Source organism: Phragmites australis, chromosome 16, assembly GCF_958298935.1.
Source record: "Phragmites australis chromosome 16, lpPhrAust1.1, whole genome shotgun sequence".
NCBI lineage: Eukaryota > Viridiplantae > Streptophyta > Magnoliopsida > Poales > Poaceae > Phragmites > Phragmites australis.
The window spans coordinates 27846322-27858640 of record NC_084936.1 but is presented as its reverse complement, the minus strand read 5'-3'; the positions used below and the strand labels follow the sequence as shown (position 1 = coordinate 27858640).

The following is a 12319-nucleotide window of genomic DNA, read 5'->3' as shown; positions in this document are numbered from 1 at the left end:
AAATACACATGAATTTTACAAGAATCATTATGAAAATGAGAGTGTTTTCAGCTACATTGCCAAACCCTTGGTCTTGCACGGCCTACATTTGACCAAACTGCGAAAGTCTTATGGCAAGAGACAGTTTGCTTGTTTATAGATCGGAGGAAAAGGGCAAGGCAAAGTTTGTTGTCATAGGCAGCTAAGTTCATTTACAAGCTTGTCAGTAGTGATGAATATTTCCTATTCAAGTTTTCCTCGTCTTTGAAGAGCTCAAGAACTGGGAGTAACGAGGGATGAACAACATCCCATAACCGTTCGGGCATGTTTGGATACAGACTAAATTCCTTGCTGAAAAGGCCTTTCTGTAAGAACTAAAATTCCGTTATGCTATAATGGAAATAGGGTTTTCCTGTATCGAAAAAAAAATGCTTGGATAGAGAGAGCTAGGATCCAATACAGATTTAATATAAACCCTAAAAATTACGAGAACAATTGTCGCTTTCCAAACAAGCCCATCGTGGTAAGATGCTGCACAGAAGCGAAGCAATTAACATCCAGATACTTGTATGCGAGTAATAAGATAGTAGCAAATCAAGCAAATTCGACATTGCGAGCGACCTAAATAAACCAGGTGTCAGCCCGGCAACAGATACCAGGGTTTGGCATATAAATATCACAGCGAAAGCAACAGCAGAAATATGCAATATGGTAATTGCAAGGAATAGAAATGAAACATTAAGTTCTGCAACATGAGAAACACAAAAAAGCCACTTCGTAAATAATATAAAGAACAGCAGGAGGACAAAACAGGGACTGCATAATATGCGAACCGTGGAAGAAATTCTACATTCACCTGACCAACCAATACCATGTAACGACCAAATGATTATACAGTCGACTATATCGGATATATTTTGCACCAATATTAACACCACGGGTCATACCTGAACTCTCAAACCGATGATCAACGAATTCCCGACTGGGTGTAACTAAGGACCAACCATAAGCATGTACAGCAAAAAGGGAATAGGACGGAAAAATCGCAATACCATTGCATCTACTAACTCCTTATGCTAGCAACCCACAGCCACGTCCTCTTTTGGGGTAGAGGTGACTCCCACAGCCACGCCCTCTTTTGGAGTAGAGGTGACTCCCACAGTAACACCCTCTTTTGGAGTAGAGGTGACACGAAGGATTGATTGGGCGCTCAACTGGGAAAGCTTTGATTGGCAGAAGGCCTCCCATGATTCAGCATCTAGTGTGGCAGAAAGTTTGCCATCATTTTCACCAGAAGTTGAGGCCTCAGACTTCTCATAGAACGCTTGCAGCTCCAATGCTAGGTTGCGAGCAGCCTCCCTTGATTCGGGAAGCTGGTCACTAAGTTGGGTTGCTGCGATCTGGATGAGCTTATCCAATCCGTATTCTTTGATTCCCTCCGCATCCTGGACAAAAGGAAACATTGTTTTTGCAAAACAAACTAAGTAACAATGTACCTCACATGCAAGACAACAAAGAGGGGTTACTGCATGCAGATCCACAATACGCAAAATTAATATATTCAACCTCCATTTACTGTTGCACTATGGAATATGACAGGAAAATACAGCTGAAGGTGTGAAGCCCTTTGAACATACAGCCTACAGCTTATGTATCTGCCATCTTAATATTCTCAACCCATCAAATCCCTAACACATCGACTAGCTATTTCCGCCTTATGACATGGGGACGTTCAACGTTCAAAATATATATCTACATCTCCAAAACAGAAACTATTGATCTCTGTCTAATTGAGCACTTGGGGCATCAGATAAGCAAACTACAAGATGTATTGAATTAAGATTTGGCAATAGGAAATGGTGCTACATAAGCTGTGATCCTAAACACATTTTCAGGTGAGACGTTCACTTACAAGGCGAGGTACACTCTTGCTGAAGCACACTGACGCTTTTGCTCGAATTCTTGGATTCCTGTTCTTGAGGTAGGGCTGCATTCTCGGTAACAGCACCAAAGGGGAGATCCAACTTGTCATCGATACAAGAGCTGACTCGGCAGCTTCACAAACAAAGCGCTTATCTTGTGAAGCTTTTAGAAACAGTTGCACCAGCTGCGCACACATTCAACAGAAAAGATGCTTTGAGAGACTTTATAATCAATACAGTAATTCTGAATAGCACATCTGAGTAAAGCAACACAGACCAGCAGATCAATTGAGTCAACCATTAGGTCACCATAGGCCTTAAAGATGTCAGCACATGTCATTAGTGCTGTTTTGCAGACAGCACTCCTTGGATTCTTGACAGATTTCACAATAAGAGGAACTAGAGGTCCCCTACAATTCATATAGTTATAATTAATAGAAGTGACACCGTACAATTTTAAAGCATTAACATGGATAAGAGGTGCAAAATATATGAACAGGATTATCCAAAAGAAAAAACCATTTCTAGTGCATATGCTGGGGAACAACTTACAGCAGCTCCTGCAATCTTTCCTTGTGATATATTGCCAACTGACGAACATTGTTAAGAGCTTCACATGTCATAACCCAGTCCTTAGAATCCAACCTTTTAACCAAAGTCTGTCGGAAAAAAAAATAGAAAATGATAAATATCAGCTTTGAGTACAACCTAGAAGGAAGTCAATCGTCCAACAAAAGATCATCAATAAGAAAAATTGTGCCATACACTGAGGCTTGCGTCAACATCTGCGAGATCTAGTAGATTCTCAGAATCAATGTACTCTACATCTACACTTCCAACCTCATTTCCATTAGTCACAGCATCAGGGCAAGCAAGCGAAGCATTTTCTTCCTTGTTGGCACATTTTTTGCCATTCAACACAGGCTTGCTGATGCACGATTTCACAGAATTATCTTTTCCTTTCTCTAGGTCCGCTGATTGAGAAATATTGATATCTTTCAAAGCACTTGCTGACATATTCACACCCTGCATAGCAAATTGACAGAAAAGGGGATAAGAACAACATGAAGAAACTTCAGTCCCTCCTGATAGTTGTTTGGAGCATTTTCTGTAAATAGATGGTACAGCTGTAGTCAACCATTCGATGCAACAACAAACAAGTAAAACAGCAGCGCAAAACTCATGAGCAATGGAGTTGGAAGCTACAGTTATATAGTTCCACCAGATGGATTAATACCTGAAGCTAGTCAAATCACAAAAGCACACCCAATGACATAAGATAATCCAATCCAACACAATTTGGATGCTGGTGAGCTCTCACTAGACTACATTCCACAAGTATTAGATCTCCTCAAGCCTTAGGCCAGAACTGTTTATATTAGGATGACTAGCACACTCAAGGGGACCCCAAAAATTTGGAAAACTGCACCCGCACCTTGGATGGAACCTATCAAACCACGCATCAAACAAATCCGCAACTAACTGAATCGAGCAGGATAGAAATTGGATTTGATTGACCATAACACGGCAAAGTGGAAGTTCCCTCGGTCCAGTACCACTACCAGTACAAGTAGAGTGCGCGGAAGAGAAGAAGGGAACGCCTCTCGAGTCTCGACTAAAGGATACTGCGGTGGAACTTGGAAGGAGGCCTGGTTTACTGTTTCCCACGGCCGTCGACCTCACCCCCGGCGACGAGGCAAGCCCCTCATTTCCGCAGCTCTCCAGTCCTACCCCTAGATCCACGCAGGACAACAACGCAATTTCTGCGCCGTAATCCATAACCAAAACCGTCCGACGAGATCACTGACGAAGACGGGCTCGGAGGCCAGATCCGGGGGGCGGGGCACGGGCAAATGCCGCAGCCCGCCCGCAGGGTAGAGGGACGCGAGATCGCGAAGAAGAATGGCGGGGGAGAGGGTTACCTGAGACGAGACCGCGGCTGGGGCGGGAGAGGAGGGGCGCGCCGACGCGGCGGCGGTTCGCTCTCGCTGGCTGGCGAAGGGGGGCGGCGGCGTGTCCTCTGCCGTCGTAGGCTGCGGAGTGGGGAGCGACCGGGGCGTCAAGTTATACTGCCGCGGAGACCGTGGTGTCTTCGTCGCTGTCGCAGCGCTCTGGAGTCGGTCCGGGAAAATTGCATCCAAGGGCCTGCGCAAACTCGATATTACTTTGTGTAGCGACTGGAAAGCTATGCCATCACATGTCTGGATTGCAACGGTATCTCTGTGTTGGTTAGCAGCCTAGCACTTGCCTTGTTAATTACCTCTCCTTTTCTTTTACTCGTGTATTCACTTAACAATGTGGAAAAAATAGTGCGACAAATTAGAATTTAATTAATCATGTGACAAATTGGTTGGTCGATATGGCGGAAGATTTTACAGGTTAATTTGTATGTAGACGATTTTTTAGAATAGTGTTGTTGATTGTACTTCATAGCCACGCAAATTATTTCAAAGAAATATCGACTCTGTGGATGGGTTTTAGTTCTAAGAAATGCCACCATGTGAGAAGTTAGTCAACAACGATTTGAACAATTGAGTTGGCTTGTATGGCTGAAAGCCGAAGCAATATGGATGTCTAGGTATAGTTGCCAACGTTACCTTGGCGAAGAAAATTTCTCCATACTTCTGTTTTACGATTAATTTTTTTCTCTACTGATTGTACTCTAGTGAAAAATGGTGAACACATAGGACCTCTACGCAAATGCCTCATTGGATTCCTAAAATAATTCAGCAATAATTAAGGGGATCCCGTTCCATTTGAGGTGGCCGTTTGTTGGGGTGCTGCTGGCCCAATTTGAAAAATCGGAAAACTCGGAGTGATTAATATTAATGGGCATGCGGCGGTTGCGGGTTGGTGGTACAAGTGACAAGTCCACCCGGAGAACGACCCCTCTGCTCGCGAGCTGCCACCTCGCGGGCGGAGGAAATGAGGAGACGGCTGCCTGCCGTTTGGACGCCGGCGGAGTCACGTGGATGGTCGGCGGCGGTCCGGTGAGGAGATCTTTTGTTTTTATATTTCGGAATTTAAAAAATAAAAAATAGATCTCCATTTGAAAAAATTATAGAATTAGACTATTGTCACGCGCTAGGGGGGGACGGGCACCAAGAGAGCTAGATCATAGTATTTATACACTATCAATTTTTTTTAGGATTTTTCATAATTATTTTGACAGTATTTTGAATTTTGAGAGTAATGGAAAGTAATATTTTTTATTTTAAGCCTGTTAAGAGTAGTTCGGTTTTATAATTTTTTTAAACGGACGTTTATTTTTTAAGTTGACTATTCAATCCGGCCCAGTACAATACATCGGGCCCAAGCCGTCTATCACGATCGCATTCTCCCTGACTAGCTTTTTGGCCCAAACGCAAACGCTATCACAAAACGAGTGTTTTTATATATTTTCTAACATTAGTATTTAAATAAATAGGTTCTTAATAGAAAAAATTATAAAACTAAACGACTACCACTCTCTGATCGGGCGGTTAGGCTAAGCAGTCTGGCACGCTGTGCAGCTAACAGCCGAGTAAACTGTGTTTCATTGAAATCATTGTTTACAGTAATATTTTTCCCTCCTATTTTTTTATATAAATTTATGGTCTTCTGTTGCTCCAAAAATCCTAAATTTTTTTTACATGTTTCATAATTCATGTGCAACCCATTTTAATTAGATTCACCTAAAAAGCATGTGTAGAATTTAAACTAAAATTCTCAAAAAAAGACTACTTTTATAACTTTTAACAATTGTTAGGGCCTCAAATAAATTTCCAAAAAACTGGGACAATTCACTAATATTCATCTTATGTGATAGATTAATTTTTAAAATTATTTTCAATCCTAAGTATATATGGTGAAAAAATAAGTTACTTTATAATGCTTGGAGAAAGTTTGGCTTAGTAAGATGGCGATTGTGTCAATCATAGAGTAGCACTGCGGGTTGCAGACTAGGAATTGTTTTTTTTTTTTTTGGTGCTGCAAATTTGTGTGAAAATAGGTACTGGTTTAGTCAATTTGGAAGTTAACTGTAGCGGGACTGCTAATAAATAGGTGTCGGTGAAGTTTCTATTCCCAACTTGTGTAGGTGAATCTTAGTGAGGTTAACCACTCACAAACCAATCCTTCTTCATATCCTGTCTAATCATTCCTTCTTTTGACACCTTTCATTTCTCCTTGTCGTAATGTAATACAAATTGATATGGGCATGCACAGGGGCGTTACCGCATTAGGTGAGTGTAGCACTGAGAATGTCGATGAGATAGGGTGAATAGATATTTTATTAAAAAAATTAAATATATGTCATTTTTTCTATTTTTAATCACCCAATACATTTTAAACCTTGAGCGGAACCAAAAAATTCAGAGAGGCAAAGGAAGATGTAAAGTTTGAAGGCAATATAACTCCACGGATAGAATATGAATCATAAGTTCTATTCAAAACCTTTCCATATGTCTTTGTGTCTAAAAGCTCGTAATTTTGAAGGTAGACGAAACAAAGACAAATTCACTGGGCAAGTAAACTTTTTCAAGATAATAATTTAGAGGCAAGGAAATTAAGTCCCCATCATATATGTATGTGTATGTGAGTTCTATGTCTCTGGTATCAAGAAAAACAACTTGCCAAGGTATTGAAATTTCAGCTCAAAAAGAAAAACAAAAAATAACAACAAAACACCAAGAACTTGCAAACTTGCAAGGAAACCAATAGAAAAAAATTAGAAGAAATGGAATTCAAGCATATGCAAAAATTTAAACTTCATTACTCAAAGAGATCAGTCCTATTTTAAGCGGATTATAAAGATTTATCTTTTCAAACTCTCACCTATTACATAGGCTAAGTAATCCTCTTCCTGTCCTCTAAAGCTCTAGCACAGGGTTTTCATATGGATGACTCAAGGGGGCTTCTCAACCAGCCATACCCATATATTTATAAAGAAAATTTGATCCATAAGTTTTTTAACTGTTACTAAAATACTCCTCTTGTAATACACTTCTACCTAACATCAGGGGTATTTTGGTCTATTTTCTCCTTCATCCATTGGACGACCGTTGCGCCTTCATGACTTAACTTCGCCTCGATGTAAGCTTCGTCATAATACCACGTGGACCTCCAGCCCTCCCACGGTTTTGAGATCAAACCGTGAAACCCTAACACACTTCTCAAAACGTGACTAGCCGTCACTTTCTTTCACCTGTAGCAAGCGCTCCGATGATGACACGTGTTCTCCATCATGCGATCTTGATCGTCGATAAGTCTCTCCTGCTTCTGATCCCTCGGGTCGCCTTGTCACTTGCACCGGCATCCTCTTCGCTTAACTTTATCAACACACCGTCTTCATCAACATTCATCTCTTGTCTTGCTTGACCTCCACGTGTACCATTAAGATCATTCTTGACTCTCCCTAGTCTTTCTCTGTCTCTACGCTGAAAAGCTCCGATTGTCATATCTACCACATACCGGACTATTCGGTGAGGTCAAAAACTCTCACATCGGACTATTCGGTGAGTGTAAGCTTCCTGCACCGAGACAACAATACAAACTTCAATTTTGTTTCAATTTTGGTTATGCAAAATCAACATTACAGTATATAACTATGCATATGCTAACCAATAAAAATCATACAAATGTTAATTAATCATCACACAAGATAAATCAAAGCATATTTTAACTGGTTTCTTAGTGAGTGGTATGTTTAGAACTTCGGATAGTGAGGGGTGGCATTTGAAATAGAAGTGATGGGGATTGAATAGACCGCCTCGCTGGTCCTCATCTCTTAACTTGATCTAATTCAAGCTGGGCATTATAATCCTTTTGCTTTTCTTAAACTTGCCTACATTTGGCCTTTTGTTTCAGCAACAAACTTGTTCAAAATGCTTTTTTAATACCGCCCTGAGGACAAAGCTGCCAAGAAGGAGAGGCTGCTGAAGAGAGTTCAGGCTGAAAATGAAGGGAAAACTGTTGAGGCAAAGAAACCAATAGTTGTGAAATATGGCCTCAACCATGTGACTTACCTCATCGAGCAGGTTTGTGCACCAATTTTATTCTTATTTGTGTTTTACCTCATCGAGCATAGAGTTGTCTTTGGGCATTATACGACATTGTGTTTACAATTCATATTGTTTTCCTTTGTTTGGCAGAGCAAGGCCCAGCTGGTTGTCATAGCTCATGATGTTGACCCGATTGAGCTGGTTGTGTGACTCCCTGCCCTTTGCAGGAAAATGGAGGTCCCATACCACATTGTCAAGGGAAAAGCACGCCTTGGCTCGATATTATTTCCCTTTCCACCTTTTTTTTCTTGTTAAATGTCAAAGGGCTGGCAAAAATACAAGCTAACAAAGACTTTGTTATAGATTGTTCACAAGAAAACTGCATCTGTTCTGTGCCTGACCACTGTTAAGAATGAGGACAAGCTTGAGTTCAGCAAGATCCTGTAGGCTATGAAGGTGGCCAGTTATGAATGTATGTTTCTCAATATCCAATTTTGTGCTATTTATTTGTGGACTAACTGGAGCTTGATTCACTCCCAGGCGAACTTCAACCACAAGTTTGATGAGGTTAGGAAGAAGTGGGGTGGTGGTGTCATGGGCTCCAAATCACAGACGAAAACCAAGGCCAGGGAAAAGCTGCTCGCGAAGGAGGCTGCACAGCGGATGGCCTAAATTTAGCCTTGTTAAATTATCTTGTACTTCTCCTCTCTTTTTTTGACACGAGAATAACTAGACTTCTATTGAAAACCAATAAAAATACGAACAAACAGCAACATCCACAACCAAAACAAAAAAGAAGAAAAAAAGAAAGGAGCTGGGACGCCAGCGAACAGAATAACAACCAGGATAGCATCCACAACCAAAACTAGACCAGACAACCACAGTATGCTTCCACACTACTCAGGAGAAGTACAAGTTACTTTCTGTACAATATTGGAGCTAATGGCACGTCTCAGGTTTGCACGAAATATTCACAACTACGTCCCATGCCGGGACTTAAGCCCTTTCATTATTCCCTAACCTATGTCATTTTTCTATAAACAAGGCCATTTTTTGGTAACTTTTATCATATCAGAGTCTCATGATCATGAGTAGGATCTGATTGAGCCTGAGTCCCTGAAACGAGCCCTTGAGCAGGCTGCCCAGGACGGCCACCGCGCCGCCCTCCGCCACGGGCTTGACGGGCGCGTCGTGGCTGCCGCGCTTCACCCTCAGCACGGCGTGCCCGAGCTGCTCGCCCACCGCGTCCACCGTCCTGCCGTCGACGGGGTTGCCGTACGCGTCCGACACGTAGAACGTGTCCTCGGCCATGCCGTCCTTGGTCGAGATCGCCGCGCGGATGATGGACAGGCTGTTCTCCCGGAACACGCGCGTGATCTCCGACAGCAGGCCCACCCTGTCCTCCGTCCTCACCTCCAGCTCCAGCCCCTGCAAAGACGAACATGAACTCACTATCTCGTTGACATTTGCATGCAGAGGATGCAAGGAAGATGCGATCACCAAGGTGAGTTCGTACATCGGATGCACGCCTCTCGACGGCGGCCTCGAGGCACCGGACGAGGCGGATCCGCTCGGCGTCGGAGCGCACCGGGTGCCCGTCGACGTGCCGTATGTAGTACTCCTGCAAGCACGCCGGACGATGAGCTGCCATTGCAAAATCTTGTCATCTTGGCAATGGTCTGTGATGTTTAAGACATGTATATATTATACTTGGTAGGCCTCTTTGCTCCCCCCCTCGGCGTCGACCGTGCCGTGGAACACGACGTACTGCAGGTCGGTGAGCGCGCACAGCGTGTCAAGCAGCAGCTTCGGCCGGTCCCTGCACCGCAGGATCACCACCGTGTACTGCCTCTCCGTGCAGTCCATCACCACGACCTTGGCCTTGGCCTTCGTCACCTCGCCAACCTCCTGCCCGGCGCCGGCGTCGAGCATCAGCTTGTGCAGGCGCCTCTCCGCGTGCACCGTGCCCACGGACACGCCCGTGCAGCTGCCTTTCTTGGCGCCGCTGCTGCGGTTGCTCGTGCCGTCGCCCTGGCCCTGCATTACGTTGCAGAGAAGCTCTTGCACCGTGGACAGCCGACCCTCGTCCCGGATGGCGAGCCCGGTGGCCTCGTCGGTGATCTGGATCACCGCGGCGGCGCACCTGTCGTGCGTCCACACCTCGGCCTTCACGATGTTGAAGCTCAGGGAGGCGAGCACGGCGCACACCTCCGAGAGGAGGCCCGGGCGGTCGACGCCGGTCAGCTCAATGGTGCTGCACTGATCTTCCGACGGCACAACGCCGTTGGTCGGCCCGATCGTCGGGGGCACAAGGTATTCTTCCGATTCCAGGCACTGGTGAAGATCAGCAAGGTAAGACATCTCGCGGCAACATCACAGTTCATCAGTAAGTGCACTCTTACTTTCTGAATATGGTCGATGATCTCCCTGTTCTCCAGCTTACTCCCGTCCTGATCAGTCACATTGAACACTGAACATGACATGAACCAAGAAACGAAGAGAATTCATCATGACAAATCAAGCAACCAAACATATTACTATCAGCTTCAAGACAAATTCAAAAAATTGGGAGGCTTATAGTTAGTACCATCCATGAACCAGTTGCCATCAGAAGAAATGTAAGCCTTCGTGATGACGAGGTTGAGATCGACAAGGACTTGCACTGCTTCCAGTAAAATGCCATGCTTCTTGACCCTGTCAACCTGGCAAGAAAGAAAATTAAGCCCATGCTTTATCAATAAATATCTAGTACAAAGGTAGAGCCGTTTAGTTAGATGCTACTAATATTCAGTCAGAAGCATGGTCCTCATGAAAGTGAAGTTCAATCTCACCCGGATGACGGTCGCTTTGTCGCACGAGTCATTGTCTATCACCACTCTGCAAGAAACAGCACAGTAGGTGATGAGCATTTGGCAACAAGTAATAGTGGAGATATTTTGGAACCAATTACTAGCAAACAGTCAAGTTTCCAAGTTGATTGGAAGGACAGTTGTGTAGTAAAGCATATTCAATAGGCAGCATAGGAATCAAGTATTCCATGAAGCCTTTGCCAAAAGGACAAGGGAACCTAAAAAAAGGACTCCTTGTCTTTGGAAAACATGACAGTGGTGGTAGGAATAAGGCAAAGAATAAAGGAGATGAAGGCAGCCATGTACGGAGCAATATGAACTATAATTTGTTCCTCGAAATGAAAAATATGAACGGGAAGTTTGGTGAGGTTTCAATACGTTACACATATTAGAGCGGTTTGCGTTACTGTTATTTGATTTGAGAATTACATTAGTTGGATACACAAGTAAACTATGCAGCACACATTATCTAGTCGAATCCTACGTGCATGATTGAGAAAAATCCAGTCGAATCCTAGGAGTGATTGAATAATCCAATCGAATCCTAAAAGTGATTGAGAATTCACACAGATGGGTTCCATGAACAGAGCAAGAGATATTTAAGTGCAAATTAAAATTGCTGAGAGAAACCAACGCAGATGACGATTCTGATATTAGTAATTACTTTTGAAAAATTAATGATAATAGACCAATCCAAATGGAACTCCAGTCCATGCTGCTGCTACTGCGAAGCATTGCTCTCAACTTCCATAGCAATTTGCAGAAATTGACAAAGGAAAACAAAGAGCGTAAGGAAACTTTGCGCTCACAAATCCATGCAGGAAAACAAAGAACATCAACACAATCACAGACTTGAAAGATAACTAATCACCCAAAAGAAAACAAAAGGATGCACCAAAACATAAACTGTAAACAAATTCAGACGACGTACTCGTACACTACTACGTATATACTAGTACTGCGTGTACCTCGGCGGGTTCATCCTCCTGACCAACTTGGCGTACTCGTCTTCGTCGTCGTCCTCCACCACCTCGCGGCACCTCGCCATGGCAACGCAAGAACACGCCGAGCGAGGCGAAGGAGAAGAGCGGCGCGAGGCGGCTCTGCCAGCTAGGTACGTTGCTCGATCTTTTATCTGTGTGGGAAGGAGACGAGCGGCGAGGCAGCAAAGCGGAGGAAAGACGAGGCCACGTGAGAGGAAGAGGAGGAGCGGAGGGGGCGGGGCAGAAGGAAACGCCGCGCCGTTTCCATTAACAGCCGCGCCGGTGACTGAGGGCGCAAACAGGGGAGCGAGAGACTCGCGCGGGCGGAGTAAAGGCGCCCAGTTGGCAGTTGCCTTGGCCGGCCTGGTCTTCCTCCACGAGCTGCGGTTTATAAACGGGCACGGTTGATGGCAGCAGGGATTAAAATTTCACCAAAATTTTGATGATTTTTTGGGAATTTCGGAGGGATTTAATTCTGTATTTTTTTTCATTGGCGTGTGGGACTCACAGAGCGGAGGAAAAAAATGACCGAAATTTTAACAAAATTTCACAAATTTCGGTCTTTTCGCATGTAAACGAAAAATTGAAATCTCTGGATGGCAGCA

At 43.9% G+C, this 12319-nt stretch overlaps 1 protein-coding gene and 2 pseudogenes across 1 annotated transcript; 1 reads left to right on the top strand and 2 right to left on the bottom strand.

The window, feature by feature from the left end:
* Positions 1–722: 722 nt before the first annotated feature.
* On the bottom strand, positions 723–3991 carry LOC133895466 (uncharacterized). The gene is made up of 6 exons (XM_062335798.1): positions 3824–3991; positions 2667–2927; positions 2454–2560; positions 2179–2311; positions 1892–2086; positions 723–1424 (listed from the first exon to the last, which is right to left on the bottom strand). Exons 2-6 carry the CDS (start codon positions 2916–2918, stop codon positions 1056–1058), a joined length of 1056 nt encoding a protein of 351 aa, XP_062191782.1. The 5' UTR covers positions 2919–2927; positions 3824–3991; the 3' UTR covers positions 723–1055.
* Positions 3992–4735: 744 nt separating this feature from the next.
* LOC133895200 (large ribosomal subunit protein eL8y-like) lies at positions 4736–8563 on the top strand (annotated as a pseudogene).
* Positions 8564–8700: 137 nt separating this feature from the next.
* Positions 8701–12073, bottom strand: LOC133896063 (ACT domain-containing protein ACR6-like; annotated as a pseudogene).
* Between the last annotated feature and the right edge of the window lie 246 nt (positions 12074–12319).